This window comes from Ornithorhynchus anatinus, chromosome 1, assembly GCF_004115215.2.
Source record: "Ornithorhynchus anatinus isolate Pmale09 chromosome 1, mOrnAna1.pri.v4, whole genome shotgun sequence".
NCBI classification, from domain to species: domain Eukaryota; kingdom Metazoa; phylum Chordata; class Mammalia; order Monotremata; family Ornithorhynchidae; genus Ornithorhynchus; species Ornithorhynchus anatinus.
In genome coordinates this window covers 163,058,932-163,075,332 of record NC_041728.1, presented here as the reverse complement: position 1 = coordinate 163,075,332, position 16,401 = coordinate 163,058,932, and the positions used below count along the sequence as shown (strand labels likewise).

The following is a 16,401-nucleotide window of genomic DNA, read 5'->3' as shown; positions in this document are numbered from 1 at the left end:
GCTCATTGTGGGCAGGGAATGTGACTGCTATTGTATTGTATTGTACTCTTCCAAGCTCTTAATGCAGTGTTCTGCACACAGTGAGCACTTAGTAAATTCGATTGAATGAATTAATGAAGAGATATTGGAAATCTGGCACAGTGAGTGGGTTGACCTGACAGGAATTGAAGTGTGTGAGTTGTGTTGTAGTGGGAGAATGGAATGAAGAGAACCAGGTGGGAGAAAGTAACAGAAAGGCAAGAGCCGGTTGAGGGCCTTAAAACTGATGGCCAGACATTTCGGTCTAATTTGCAGGGGAATGGGCAAGCAACCATGAAAAGTTTCATAAGAGTGGGGATGCATGCAGAATAACACTTTAGAAAAATGATCCGGGCAGCAGAGCAAAGTCAGGACAGGCGAGGTGAAACACTGGAGCCAGGAGGCTGATGCAGTAGACGAGTCAAGATATAAGTTCTTGGATTGTGGTGTAGTAACTTGAAGGGAGTTGAAAGAGTGGTTTTGGAGGAAGAGATGTCAGGATTTGTGACAGGCTGAAGAAAGGGAAGAGTCAAGAATGATGCCAGGAATACGGGCTTGAGAGGCAGAAAGGATTGGGATGTTGTCAACTGTGGAGAAAAAATTTGGTGGAGGAGAGAAGTTGGGAGAGAATATGAGTTCCGATGTGTACATATTGAGCTTGAGGACATACTTAAAAGCCTGATAAAGTAAAACCTGAGAGAACACATAGTGGATGAAATAGGTATCTGCTCAGTCATTTTATTTTCCTCTGTCCACTTTTCTAGTTCTTTCTCCTTACACATAGGTCTCCAAATCCTTCATCATTTGTTAGAGGACATAATGAGGATAGCTGAGAACTTTAGGAGGATATTTCGGCCCCTTGCCCCACAGAGGTCGAAACACAATTTTCCTCATAATCTTAAAGTTGTCCAGGGAGAGATTCGAGGATCTCATATCTTCTCTGTCTAGATCTAACTTAGACTCCCGTGTTGCAAATGAAGCTCACTTCCTTTTATGCCATTAGGGAAAATGGATGGCTGTTGAACTCTGTAGTCAGTACTTTGAGATAATTTCATTAAGGAACATCCAGCTTTATTGGGTTCCTTTGATTCTTCAGACTTCCTCCCAAAGATTTCCCTCAGCCCGGAGAAGTCAGCATTCCTGAAATTCATTTAATTTACTTTGTTAGTTTCCCTTTTTGCCTTTCCTTATCTTTTAAAATTCCATGATCTTGAGATCACTTCACGTAATGTTTGGAGGTTAATCCTCCTAGCTCTTTATTTTGTCCCTCTCTGGCATTTTGGTGGTGTTCTCCACCCTTTTCCCAAAGCCAGCTTGTGTGTATTGGCCATCCTCCTGCTGAGGCCAAAGGGGAGCCAGTTCCTGAAGTGGTCATCCTTCTTGCAAATAGACTGCTGTAATTATCCCCTCGGGAATTCTCCAAGCAAAGGAAGAGGTGTGACATGTCTCTTGAGGGTTGAATGCTTTGATGGCCAATGCTACCTCCTACCTCGAGCTTCGTCAGGAGCCCAACCTGGGGTCACAAGACCGGCTTGGACCGGATGATCTCTGACGGGGAGATTAGCTTTAGCAGTCGCGTCTCTCCCCCGTCTCCAGGTTGGGCTCACCCCCTCGGTTCGCAGCCACGTGTAATCCTTCCTGTCGACCCGCAGGTTGGGCAGAATGTGCCAACTCTGGGATCCACCCTTTTCTGTAGTAGCAATTAACCTTTACCACTGAGTTTCCTTTGAAGCCTGCTCTTGTTTTTATTACCAAACTTCAGTAAGTAATAGAATGAGGGGAAGTGTCTAAACTGGTGAATTACCTAATCGGTTCTATTCCCCAGTTGGTCTCTTCCAGGGGCCTTTGTTGTTTCACGTAGCTATGAAGGCAGCTACTCTGCTTGGGATCTCAAGTAATCTTTGACGCTCATGTGGTGTATGTGGGATATTTTTTTGCTGTGCACAGACAGGATGAAAATTAAAAGTGATTTGCTTTAGGCCCTCCTATTTCATTGGTCTTCGCATCTCTCCTAAGAAGGAGAGTAATCAAAATGGAAATTAATGTCGTCATTGTCACTATCAATGATTAAAAAGAAAATCAGGTGTTGGCATTGTCCCGGTGTTGGCATTGTTCGGGTGTTGTTGGAAGCCGATTTACAGCCAACAGGTTTTTAGTGAAAAAGAAAATAGAATTGAAGGGAATGCCTTGGTGAAGTTATGGAGGAAGAGGTGGTTGGTAAAAGGAGAAATATGTAGCCACACTTGTGAATAAGAGCAAACACAATCACCAGCTCCACACTCTTCCTTGGAGCTGAAGTAACTAGCATTAGCATTTTTACTTCTAATAATAATAATTATGGTATTTAAGTGCTTACTATATGCCGAGGACCGTTCTTAGCGCTGAGTTAGGTACAGGGTAGTCAGGTTTTCACACATGGGGCTCACAGTCTTAATTCCCATTTTACAGATGAGGTAATAACTGAGGCACAGAAAAGTTAAGTGGCTTGCCCAAGGTCACACAGCTGACAAGCGGCAGAGGCAAGATTAGAACCCACGACCTTGGACTCCCAAACCCATGCTCTTTCCACTAAATCACGCTGCTTCTCTTCTCTTCCCTTCAGTAATCCTGATTCTCACGTTCCTAGACAAATGAAAAAGTGTCCATTTGCAAAACTTGTTTAAACTTCTGGTTATAGAAGGAAACAAACTGTTTTTTTTAAAGTAAAGAAATTAATCATTTAAGTGGAGTTGGCTAGATATAACTGCTTTGCTCAAAAACCATCCAGGTCTAGATTCTGTCAGACTTGAGCAAATTTTAGTGGAAACCAAGATTAGCTACTTAAGGAGCCATCTAAATGATTATCACTTTATTCATTTGTTCTTTTGATTTATAAAAGTGTGGGTTCCTAGCCAGGTCTTCGGGGACGTTCACACACTTAGACATATGAATGAAAAAAGACTACACGATTCCCAATTTTCAATCTTGGGAAACTCTTCTCCAGTCACTGCTTGAACTCCATAAACAAAGTTCCTACTCAACTCTCCCTCAGGCTAATGCCCGAGAGAACAGATGAGAGTGATCGGAGCAAGAGGCAGCTCTAAATAATTATTGCTATTTATGGAACCAGAGTTGTGCAAACCACTTCTTGCTTTGGTCTTACCTGCTATAGATGGGTTCAGTTTGTCGAGAAGTTTGCAATCTAAGAAATGTTGTAAATTAGCAATAATTACACACAAGGAAAATAATCTACTTATCCTTTTCCAATCATCTAATCTCAGAAGCTTTTTCGGATCACTCCCTGATTTGTCGGATCATTTTAGTTTGTACCGGTTCCCGGTGAGGAGCGGAGATTGCCGGTGGAAATTTCCTAGGGCTGGTTTCGCTTGAAATAGAGATTTACTTCTGCTTTGTAAACTTTGCTGTTGTATAGTTTCATGTTTGTAATGGAGATAGTTTGATATTTAACTTGTCTTTAAATTTTTCTCGTGATTCCTTCTGGGCAGGGAATGTGTCTACCGACTCTGTTGTATTGTACTCGCTCGAGTGTACAGTGCTCTGCGCACAGTAAGCGCTCAGTAAATACCATCGATGGATGGACTGATTTAAAACTGTCACACGACTACATTTTCTTTAAATGCTTACACAGAGAAATTGTTATTCGGCTTTTAATTATATATATTTTCATTGTTCGAGCAGCATTCTCGTTTTAAATTGAGACTACCGTGAAGCGGACCTGACACAGATGTGTATTTTGTCACCCCAGAAATTAAAATCTAAATGCACTTGTTTAAATTATGCATCGGGAGAGTTAACTGGTAGCTTAGAGGTCAGAGGGTCAGGGGTGCCAGTGGGAGGGCCCAGATGGGTTTGTCTTTCTCCTCTGTTGAAGATTTGAAATCACTTTGATGGAAATGACAGTATGACTGATTTAACCCTTTGAGGAGGTAGGGGAAATTTAACTGGACTATAATGGATAATTACTGGAGGGTAATTATCTATTCTTTTCGGGTGCTTTTCTATTAACTACTGTTTAAATGGTCAATCCCCTGGAATCCAGAATGTCTCAAACCTGAAGGATAAAAGCCTCAGAGATGGAAACTTTGGAATTTAAAAATAATCTGGTGCTGGGACTGGGGATCACTTTTTGTGGGAAAATCCAAATTCTTTTTCCATTTCCTTAACTGGTCCAATGGGGTCTAAACCGGTTGACCCTCAGGGTGACATGCAAAGACTTGTTTGAATGATGGATTAGATCAATTTGGTGAAGTGTGTTTGAACTCTTTCCCTTTTTCATGTACCATCACGGTACATATCTTCAAAGCCCAGCCAGTATATACACGTGTGGGCATATGCAAGTGTTTGAAGTTCGCCTCACTAATGGTGAAGTTTTATGCATAGGTAGTGAGGTGGCTGAAGTGACAGTTTCAATAGTCCCCTCCACATTTTGCAGAGGTAAAAACTTTCCTCTGTTAATGTTTATATTTGCTATTAATAGGGATTTGAGATTATTTTTCGTTCTTTTCCCAAGAGTCCAAATCCTCTTTACACCTTTGCCCCAAAAGTGTGCCATCCCAGAACGCTGCACTTTAAAATGTGTCTTTCTGCAGTGAAGACCTAGGTTGCATCATTTGAAGTTACACATGACCCTTTCTTTAAAGCCCTTATCCTTCCTCTGGTTCCCTCCATTTCAACTTACCGAACAGGAGATGAAGGATTTTATGAAATGGGAGAGACTGAGGCACAGAATGATCAGAGAACTTACCTAAGCCTAACAACATTTTCTTCCAACATTTTCCAAACTAATAATAATAATAATGATGGCTTTTGTTAAATGCTTACTCTGTACCAGGCACTAGTAAGTGCTGGAGTGGATACCAGCAAATCAGGTTGGACACAGTCCCAGTCCCACATGGGGTTCACAGTCTTAATTCCCATTTTATGGATGAGGTAATTGAGGCCCAAAGAAATGACTTTCCCAACATCATACAGCAAACAAGTGGCAGAGCCAGAATTAGAACCCATGACCCATACTCTATCCACTATGCTATGCTGCTTCTCAATACTCTAATAATCTACTAGTAATTGCAGTAATAGTATCATTTATTGAGCCCTCTGAGTGACCTGCATTCATTCATTCAGTCATATTTATTGAGTGCTTACTGTGTGCGAAGCACTGTAATAATAATGTTGGTATTTGTTAAGTGCTTACTATGTGCAGAGCACTGTTCTAAGTCCTGGGGTAGATACAGGGTAATCAGTTGTCCCACGTGGGGCTCACAGTCTTACTCCCCATTTTACAGATGAGGTAACTGAGGGACAGATAAGTAGTTACCTCATCTGGAAAATGGGGATTAAGACTGTGAGTCTCATGTGGGACAACCTGATGAACCTGTATCTCCCCCAGTGCTTAGAACAGTGCTCTGCACATAGTAAGCGCTTAACAAATACCAACATTATTATTAAGTGACTTGCCCACAGTCACACAGCTGACAAGTGGCAGAGTCGGGATTTGAACCCATGATCTCTGACTCCTAAGCCCATGCTCTTTCAACTGAGCCACGCTCCTGTACGAAGTGCTTAGAAAGTACAATCCAGAAACAGAGAAAATCCCTCCCCAACAACAGGCTCACAGTCTAGAAGCGGGAAGACAGACATCAAAACAAGTGAACAGGCATCGATAGCATCAATGTAAATAAATAGAATTATAGATATATATATATACACATCTTTAATAAAATTGATAGATAATTAAAATGTACATATATATACACGAGTGCTGTGGGGCAGGGAGGGGGGTAGAACAGAGGAAAGAAGTCGGGGCAATGGGGAGGGGAGGAGGAGCAGAGGAAAAGGGAGAGGCCAGGCCCTTGGGAAGTATGGAACAACCAAGTGACACATTCCACTTCCACGAAGAGCTTGGACTGCAATGGTAGTGATCAGTGACTTTCTTAAAAGTGTCAGTATTCACATTTTAGAATAGCTCCATTGTTTATACTATTACTAATAATGGTGATGATGGTATTTGTTAAGTGCTTACTATGTGCCAAGCACTGTTCTAAGGATTGGGGTAGATACCAGGAAATCAGGTTGTCCCACATGGGGCTCACAGTCTTAATCCCCATTTTACAGATGAGGGAACTGAGGCACAGAGAAATTAAGTGACTTGCCCAAGGTCACACAGCAGACAAGTGACGGAGCCGGGATTAGAACCTTTGGCCTCTGACTCCCAAGCCTGCGCTCTTTCCACTAAGCCAAACTGCTTCTATGAAACTACTAATCAACTAGGTTGGATAAGTAGTTTTTTATGATCTGAATAGGCTTTTGTATTGAAAATGTCATCGCTTTGATTTGTTCCTAGGTGATGAGTGCAGTGTCTACGACAACTTTCCTGGAATCCCTTTGGAAGACATGTCAGAAGCTGATGGAGAGGTGAGCACTTTCTCCTCTCTCAAACTTCAAGAACCTTCTTCTCCAGCCACATCGAATGAAGAATTCACCGTGAAGGATGGGTCTCCTTATAAAGCCCCCATTTACATTCCCGATGACATTCCCATTCCTCCCGAGTTTGAACTCCGAGAGTCAAACGTTCCAGGGGCTGGATTAGGAATATGGACCAAAAGGAAGATCGAGGCAGGCGAGAAGTTTGGGCCGTACGTCGGAGAGCAGCGATCCAATCTGAAAGATCCCAGCTGTGGATGGGAGGTAAGATGAACTATTTCTACTATTCTGCTTTTAATACACTTAACTTCTAAGAGATGGGGTCAAAGAAGACTTTGTAATGTTTTATGGCGTGATATTAATTAAACCAAGCGAACATTTTAAAGTCGCCCTTTAATCTGACATGTATTTTCCAACTGCCATTTTTACACTAAAATCCCGCTTCTTAGTAAGGATCCTTGCTTCCTAATACAATTATGCCCCTATAACTGGAACTATGGTTTCCCAAAAGAATGATGAGTGTGAGTGGGGTTTTTGCTTTATTTAAAAAAATTATCATTACTATTAAATTTATTAAAAATGTGACCATCAGAGGGTACAGATATTTCAAATAACTGCTTCCTTTGGATTGAAGCTGCTTGAGCGTATTTGCTAAATTGCGGGACACTGGGGCTCTCTCATAGATTCCGTGTTTTCACCTTGCTTCTTGGCAAATATGAGAGTAGGGGGTGGAATGGGACCAAAACGACCAGATGTCCCATATTAGGTAGGCTGCTCATGAAATTTAGCGGCCGTTCTCTCTTCCAAAATGTAGCCAGTCAAAGCCTCCGAACAGCTCTGATCCGGACAGAGTGGTGGCGACCGCAGCAGCAGTACTCCGCTTCAGCAAGGCCCCAAGCATGTTAAGAATGATAATAATAATGGCATTTGTTAAGCACTTATTATGTGCCGGGCATGTACTAAGCACTAGAGTGGATACAGGCAAATTAGATGAGGTCCTCTGACTTCCAGGCCCTAGTGCTCTTTCCACTAGGCCCTGCTGCTTCTCTTGACTTTTTCTTCTTCCTATTTTCAAGACCATGGCCCCAAATCCATGGATAATCCTAGCTTTAGAAACTCCTGTTTTACTGTGAGTTCCAGAAACTATGGACTCCGCAGTAAGAGGGTAAAGTTGTTCAAGGAAGATTAGAGGAGGCAGGAGAATTATGTGGTTAAGCCTGCAACACTGTAGTTAGGAAGAGCCTTACTACAAATCTCAGAATGCCAAAGAATCAATTAAATGGCCATCATCAGGATGAAGATATTTAAATATTTAAAGTGAATTAAGTGCTGCTGGAAATGGGGTAAGGTTTATCTCTGAAATTCCTAAGTCTCAGACATTTGTATATTTTCTAGAACTGAGAAGCAGCACGGCCTAGTGGATAGAACACGGGCCTGGAAGTCAGAAGGACCTGGGTTCTAATCTTGGCTCTGCCACTTGTCTGCTGTGGGACCTTGGGCAAGTCACTGAACTTCTCTGTGCCTCAGTTCCCTCATCTGTAAAACAGGGATTAAGATGGCGATTTCCGTGTGGGAAATCGTGTTGGACTGTGTCCAACCTGATTAGCTTCTATCTACCTCAGCCACATAGTACAGTGCCTGGCATATAATAAGCACTTAAATACCATAAAACAAACAAACAAACAAAAAACACTGCTTGGGAAGCCCTTCCTTCTGCTCTCCATCAGACACTTGGTCAGCCTAGATGAATCTTTCCACATTTTCTGCTGTCTTGATCCAGATTTATGAGGATGCCAGGAGAACAATCACACTCTTTCCCCACCTTCCTCCTTTCCCACAGAGAACTTCTGTGACCCTGCAAGTTTCTGACTCTTGGCTCTGCTCTGCTCTGCTCTGCTTGAGGGCATCTGAAATCAGCACAGAACAATCTTGCTGGACTGAGAGCCAATGTTCAGAGTACTTGCCATTTGGAGAAGGCACTGACCAGTGGTTACTCAGGAATTCACTTAGACAGAAGGCAGATCGACTAAGATTTATTTTAGCTTGTTCCCTTAATATTTATGGTCATTAATAGGATATTTGGTTTGGTTTTTAAATAGGAATAAATATGCAGTGCCTCCGGGACTTAATTTCAACTTTCTGTCCCTTTACATTGTTGGAATCCATGTATGATCTGTCCAAATCACAATGAAAAGCTACGAGAAATTGTATTCTTGGCTGAAACCTGAAAATTGGAAAATCAATGCAGAGTAATTACTAGAAAGAATTTTTTTTAATCTTTGACATTAGCATCTTTAACTTCATTGATTTAGTTATTCATTTTGGAAGAAATCACCACACCATAAACTACTGTGTGTGTGCATGTTTGTGTGTAATGTAAGTTGAAGCCAAATATGTTCTTCATGTCATTATGATTCTCTTTTAAATAATAATCCTGAATAGTCATACAATGAATTGCTCATTAGATTTTTATTACAAAATCATTCAAGGTAAAGCAATAAATGCAGTACTGGTCACAATAATGTAAAGACTGGGAACAAACCAAAGCTTAAATGGTGAAATAATTTGGCTACTTCAGGAGAGATTGTGCATCTTTGTGCCCTTTCCATCCCATCCACTCCCTCTCTCTCTTTCCCCTTCCTCCCTATTTCTCCTCTCCCTCCCTTTGCCCTCATTTTCCCCATCCCCTCTCTTCTCCCTTTGCCTCTTCTTTTTCTCTCCTTCCCCTCTCTGTCTCCCTCCTTCTCCTCCACTTCCTATTTCTCTTCCCTCCCTCCCTTCCCAATTTTCTCCCCCTCTAGACTGAAAGATCCTTGTCAGCAGCGAACGTGTCTATCAATTCTGTTATATTGAACTCTCCCAAGCTTAGTACAGTGCTCTGCACAGAATACGTGCTCAATAAATATGATTAATTGATTGATTCCCCTCCTTCTCCCCATCCCATCCCTCTCCCCCGCCCATCCCTTCCACTCTTCTCCCCCTTTCCCTCTCTTTACCCCACTTTCCCCTCTCCTCTTTCCATTCTTTCTTTCTCTCCTCTTCTCACTTTACTCCTGCCCTCCTTCTCTTACTCCTTTACTTTCCTCCCTCTTCTTCTTGCTTCCCTATTTTCCTCCTTCCTCTTTCCCTCCTCACCTTTCTCTTTCCACTCCCCCTCCCTCTCTCCCCCTCCTTTTCCTTTTTTCTCCCCCTTTCCCCTTCTCTCTAGCTTTCTCTTCCCCTTCACCCTTTCCTCCTTCCCCTTGCTCTCCCGCACTCTTACTTCCTCCCACCCTCAATTGGTAATGATTCTAGGAGGGCCCAAATAAAATAATGTAAGTAATTCTGATGAACAGTGGCGACATAATATTCCAGGGTAAATAAGGTGAATCTGACACGGGAACATTCTTTGGCAGTGAACAAGAAAAATGAAATTAGAAGAGCCTCGATGGGTTTGTAATATGATAACCAGAAAACACTAGGCCATTGGCCATGTCATAGGGAGTCTCACATTTTCGATGAACTTTTCTATCTATTCCCGATCTGGAAACTACACATTGAGCCAAGGAACCGAAAGGATATGCTGAGACCTGCTTAAATGGCAGGCTATGAATCAGGAATTTTCCCTCAGTTTCTCAGCCTAAAGCAGAGTATTATCTAATAAGATGTTAATTAATTAAAATACTGATAGAACACCAGGTCAACAGACTGGGTCAAAGGCCATCATTTGTTACCACTAGTCATTTGTAGCTTTTTTCTATTTGCTAGAATCTCAATTGTCTCTGGAGGGGTCTTGTGGCTGCGGCTTTATGATTATTTGAAAAGGGAACATTAACTACTTCCTAATCAACAAAGAAAACAAGTTTTCCAGGGATATCCATAAATCTCTTCCCCAACCAAAGTAAAAACAAAGCTTAAACTTGGTGAGTTCATCTTGTCCGATAGTGTGGGAAAAGAGGTAGGAAAGATGACATAGGAGTGGACTCCTTAGAAATATGGAATTGAATTCTTTCGTGTGTAGAGGGGAAGGACCTGGGCTTTTCAGAGGATTCTTTCTGTAGGGATTTTCATCCGGTGGGAAGTGGAGGGAGGGACTGGAATGGCTCGGGTGGTGGTTATTCACTGGGAGTCAAGGCTCGCAGTGCCCGGCATCCCTGACCAATAGCATCGCTAGGGATACACTGGGTTTCCTAGGTCTATTTTTTTAATGGTATTTATTAAGCACTGACTATATGGGCCAGGCACTGTTCTCAGCTCTGGGGTAGATACAAGCTAATTGGGCTGGACACAGTCCCTGTCCCCATGGGCTCACAATCTTAATCCACATTTCACAGATGAAGTAACTGAGGCATGGAGAAGTGAAGTGATTTGCCCAAGGTCACACAGAGGGCAAATGGTAGAGCCGGGATTAGAACCCAGGTCCTTCTGTTTAGATCATAGAGCTCTCCAGTGTGGAGGGGAGGGGTGAGGTGGGCTAATTGCCCCTCTAACTCAAATTCCTGAGGAAACTAAGGGTGTCAAACTGTAGGAAAATGAAAACCTAGAACTTACAAAGCTGTCTACTTGTCCATCTCATAGTCTTTAAAACTTGACTCTTGATACATAGTCATCCTGCCTTACCAACAGATGGTTTTACAGAGAAACTAAAGGCAGATGAAGAGGAAAGACATCAATTAGCTCCATTTCCCTATCTGCAATATACTTTAATGTTTGTCTCTCCCCTAGACTGTAAGTTCCTTGTGGGCAGGGAGGGTGTTTACCGACTCTGTCATATTGTATTCTCTCAAATGCTTAGTATAGTGCCCTGCACGTAGTAAGGGATCAATAAAAAGTGATTTATTTATTGATTGATCCTTCTCTCTACTTGTGACCAGGACACTTTGTTCACAAGCAGGATGGCATAGTGGACAGAGCACGGGCCTGGGAGTCAGAAGGTCATGGATTCTATTCGCGGCTCTGCCACTTGTCTGCTGTGTGGCCTCGGGCAAGTCACTTCACTTCTCTGGGCCTCAGTCACCTCAATCTGTAAAATAGAGACTGAGACTGTGAGCCCCACGTGGGACAGGGACTGTGTCCAACTCAATTTGCTTGTACTGACCTCAATGCTTAGTACAGTGCCTGGCACGTGTTAAGTGCTAAACAAATACCACAGTTATTATTATTATTAGAATGGTCTCTCTCACATCCCAAATATTCAGGGAATGTGTCACAAAGGAAAAGAATCTTATTGTAGGAAGAGAGAGACTTTTAAGAGGTCTGATGCGGTTCCTTGTGGAAACAGACCCTGTCTCTGTGGACTGATGTGGAGAGGATGAATATTCAATTATATTGGTGTTTAATATGCACCACTCTGAAATGCTATTTGATGGCTGCAGCAGCAGAAGTTTCTCCCAGGAATGTCCTCTGTAAGCATATCTTTCCCCAGATAGAAGTTTTCTGTGATTATGGAGATTATTATTGTAATGATTATTATTATTATTATTATTCACCTACCCTAGTAACAGAGTCACCATTCCAGTGTTCACCGAGATTTAAATGTTCAGTAACTTTTTCTTATAGAATTTTTATAGTATCTGTTAAGCGCTTACTATTTGCCAGGGACTGTTGTAAACACTGGGTAGATACAAGCTAATCAGGTTGGACACAGTCCCGGTCCCCCATAGGATTTACAGTCTTAATCCCCATTTTGCTGATGAGGTAACTGAGGCCCAGAGAAGTTAAGTGGCTTGCCCAAGGTCACAAAGCAGATGTGGCAGAGCTGGGATTAGAACCCAGGTCCATCTGACATTGTAGCCTGTGCTCTATCCACTAGGTCATTCTGCTTCTATCTGACCTTACTATTTGATCTTGGATAGAAACGTTAACTGACCTTGGTTTTGGTGGCCCATTACTTTTTCTGATTCTCCTCTTACTTCTCCTCTGTTTTGTTTTTCTTTTTTTTCCTGCTTCGTCCTCTTTTATCTCTTACCCCTAACTGTGGATGCCTTGCAGGGCTCTGTCCTGGGTATCCTAGCCTTCTTGGGAAGCAGCGTGGCTCAGTGGAAAGAGCCTGGGCTTCGGAGTCAGAGGTCATGGGCTCAAATCCCAGCTCTGCCACTTGTCAGCTGTGTGACTGTGGGCAAGTCACTTAACTTCTCTGTGCCTCAGTTACCTCATCTGTAAAATGGGGATTATCTGTGAGCCTCACGTGGGACAACCTGATAACCCTGTATCTCTCCCAGCGCTTAGAACAGTGCTCGGCACATAGTAAGCGCTTAACAAATACCAACATTATTATTACATTCATTCTCTCTTGGGAAGCTTATCTGGATGGCTTCAGCTACCCCCTCTATGCAGATGACTTCTAAATCTGCCTTTCTAGTCCAGACCTCTTGTATTTCCTATTGCCTCCAAGATGTCCCGGCTTGGATGGTCTGCCTGGCACTTAGAACTCAACAGGTTGCGTAGTTGAATTTCTCATCTTCCATCAGAAAGTAGCCCTCTTCTCTTCCCGACAAACATTCCTTAACTTTGGCTTCAAGGCTCACCTCTAGTTCTATTCATTTTACATATTGGCTCACTCACTGCTACTCCTTAGTTAGCACTCTATGTTCTCCTCAAGATCACCTTGAGATCTTGGAGAAGCAGCGTGGCTCAGTGGAAAGAGCACGGGCTTTGGAGTCAGGGCTCATGAGTTCGAATCCCAGCTCTGCCACTTGTCGGCTGTGTGACTGTGGGCAAGTCACTTAACTTCTCTGTGCCTCAGTTCCCTCATCTGTAAAATGGGGATTAAGACTGTGAACCCCACGTGGGACAACCTGATTCCCCTATGTCTACCCCGGCGCTTAGAACAGTGCTCGGCACATAGTAAGCGCTTAACAAATACCAACATTATTATTATTATTATTATCACCTCCTATATGCTCCCCGCTCTCATCTTGCCCACCCCTAAACCCTTCCTCACGCTATTCCCCGGGGCCTGGAATGCCCTCCCTTGCCTGCTTCACCCCATTCCACACCCTGAAATTAATCAAACATTATCCGTCTCCACCTCCCAAAGACCACCTAAAATCCTTCAGGAAGACCTCCCCTTTAATTCCCAACTCTCCAACTCATATCAGCCCAAGAGCCACCTCTAGCGCTTTCATATTTATTCATGCCCAGCCCACTAATAAGAAGGTTTGTGACCATTCTGAGGTTCTCCTGGAGGTTCTAATCAGCTCAGCAGGAGGCCCAGGAAACTGGATCCGCTGAACCAGACCTCTCCAAGTGAATCACAACTGGCGAGACCCCGACTGTTTGGCAGTTCCATATTTGGCTTGTCATGCGATTAGCATGACCTAGAGTGGTTATCCTGAGGTTGCCATGGATCCTGCTGTCGCATCAAGTCCTGCCAAACCCTTGACAGACTAGGCTTGGAGCATTTGCTGTGTCTGGGCTGAGCGACCCCTAAAGCAACGTGGCTAATGGATAGAGCACGGATCTGGGAGTCAGTAGGATCTGGGTTCTAATCCCAGCTCCTCCACTTGTCTGCTATGTGACCTTGGGCAAGTCACTTCATTTCTCTGGTCTCAGTTACTTTCTCTGTAAAATGGAGATTAAGTCTGTGAGCCCACTGTGGGACAGGGACTGTGCCCAACCCAATTACCTTTTATCTTCCCTAGCATTTTGTACAGTGCCACAATGGTAAGTGCTTCACAAATACCACAATCATTATTATTACTATTATTCCAATGGCCAAGGCACAGATGTTGGGGGAAGGAGGGTGCAAAGCAAGGTAAAAGAGGGATGGAAGTGCAAACTGGCAGGAACATCAACTCTGTCAGGTGGAGGCCTGCACCTTAACTTCAACATTAGGAAAACTCTCTCACTGGAGTAAGTACCCTGGAAACATGTCAGTGGCCACTTCCATTGCATGGATTATCTTCCAGGTGCTGGGCAGGCTTGAGGGTTCACTGATCCAAGTCTCCAAAATTCACAGTGGCTTCAACTCTTCCCAATCATTTGTATCAGGCCTCGAGTAGTTATGTCTCAGTTACCTCATCGATAAAATGAGGATTAATATTGTGAGCCCCAGGTGGGACATGGTCTGTGTCTAACCCGATTAGCTTGTATCTAACCCAGTGCTTAGTACAGTGCCTGACACGTAGTGCTTAACAAGTATCGTAAAATGCAAAAATAAAAACGAAAAACCAAAAACAGGGAAAACCATTCTGGCTCAAAACTGTCTTCAGGTAGGATCAGTTTCTCATCTTTTAATTTCAGGAAAGTCCCAAGGGCCTTCTGATTCAATAGAGTATTCCAGGATCCCTTGGAACCAGTTAGCATTCCCAGAAGCCCGAGTACTAAATCAGGCCTGCTGAGAGCAATACAGTCTTCTCTGGGCCCTGCGGGGCAGTAGTTCGCAGAAAGATATTAGTACCAAATCACCCCGAGAAGGTAGAATCCTCCAATATTTCATTTCTATCTATTTATCTATCTATTAAATCTTAGTCTTTGATGATCTATACTCCCCTGCACCTTGCCCTAGCCAATTGTTTTAGTTGTTAAACTTCTTCCTCAAAACCTCCGTACCCCGGCATGTGCGGTATCTGGCTATATTGATAAAATTGAAACCATCGCTATGACTTTCCTAAAATCTCCCTTTCTTTTCCCCAGCCCCTCCCTCCTCCTGCCCTTTCTTTGACTCTCCCATCTTTCCCAGTAGAATCTCAATACCACATGTCCTGTATTTAGCCATATACTTTATTGAGAAATTGAAATAATCAGGCATGATCTCCCTAAAATCCCCCCTGCTTCTCTTCAGTTCCTTACTTCTTCTGGCCCCCAACTCAACTTTTCCATCTTTCCCAGCAGAATCTCAAGAGATCTCCTGCCTACTCAAATGTACCTCCCTCTACCTGTCCTCTGACCCCATCCCTTTGCATCTTCACAAATCACTTGCTGCCTCCCTCCTTCCCTCCCTGACTGCCATCTTCAACTGTAAACTCTCCAATGGTTTCTTCTCCACTGCTTTCACCCATGTTCATTTATCCCCTATCCTAAAAAAAAAAAAAAATCCCTTGATCCCGTGGCTACCTCCAGTTATCACTCCATTTCTTTCCAACCATTCCTCTCCAAACTCCCTGTTAGTTTCACCCACTGACTCCACTTCCTCTCCTCCAATTCTCTCCTTGATCCCCTCCAATATGGCTTCTGCCTCTCCACTCCACGGAAACTGCCCATACAGAGGTCACCAGTGTTCTCCGTCTTGCCAAATATAGCGGCCTCCCATCCATTCTAATCTTCAACCCCTCAGCTGCCTTTGATCCTGTGGATCATCCCCTATTCCTGGAAACATTATGCAACCTTAGCTTAATAACGACGATTGTCTTGTCTTATGCCGTCGAGTCGTCTCCGACCCATAGCGACGCTATGGACACCTGTCTCCCACAACAGCCCACCTCCATCTGCAATAGTTCTGGAAGTTTATCCTCAGTTTTCTTGGTAAAAATATGGAAGTGGTTTACCATTGCTTCCTTCCTCACAGTAAACTTGAGTCTCTGCCCTTGACTGTGTCCCATGCTGCTGCTGCCCAGCACAGGGGAGTTTTGACCTGTAGCAGATTGCCGTTCACTCGCTAGCCCCTGCCCAAGCTAAGGATGGAATGGGTAGGCCTCTGCTTGACTCTCCCTCCTGTAGTCGAGACTGGAAGAGTCCTGGAAACTCTCCAGGTGCAACCCTGAAAGGGGAAATAATGATGATTATTGAAAACAATAATATGGTTGTATTCATTAAGCACTATGTGTCAAGTACTGTTCGAAGTGCTGGGTAATCAAGGTAATCAAAGTAACTGATTGGGTCAAACACAGCCCCTATCTCACATGGGGCTCACGGGGGGAATAGGTATTGAAACCCATTTTACAGTCGAGGAAACTGAGGCACAGAGAAATTAGGTGTCCAAGGTCACAAAGCAGGCAAATGGGAGAAACAGAATTAGAACCCAGGTCCTCTGACTCCCAGGCT

At 43.4% G+C, this 16,401-nt stretch overlaps 1 protein-coding gene across 6 annotated transcripts in view; it reads left to right on the top strand.

Annotated features, from left to right (window-relative positions):
- The window catches only part of MECOM (MDS1 and EVI1 complex locus), a 681,931-nt gene that overhangs the window by 320,130 nt on the left and 345,400 nt on the right, over positions 1-16,401 (top strand). For all 6 annotated transcript variants that reach the window (XM_039913287.1, XM_039913285.1, XM_039913284.1 and 3 more), the window contains exon 2: positions 6,359-6,702. In XM_039913287.1, coding sequence (XP_039769221.1) covers positions 6,359-6,702 — 344 coding nt within the window. The remainder of the gene's footprint in view (positions 1-6,358; positions 6,703-16,401) is intronic.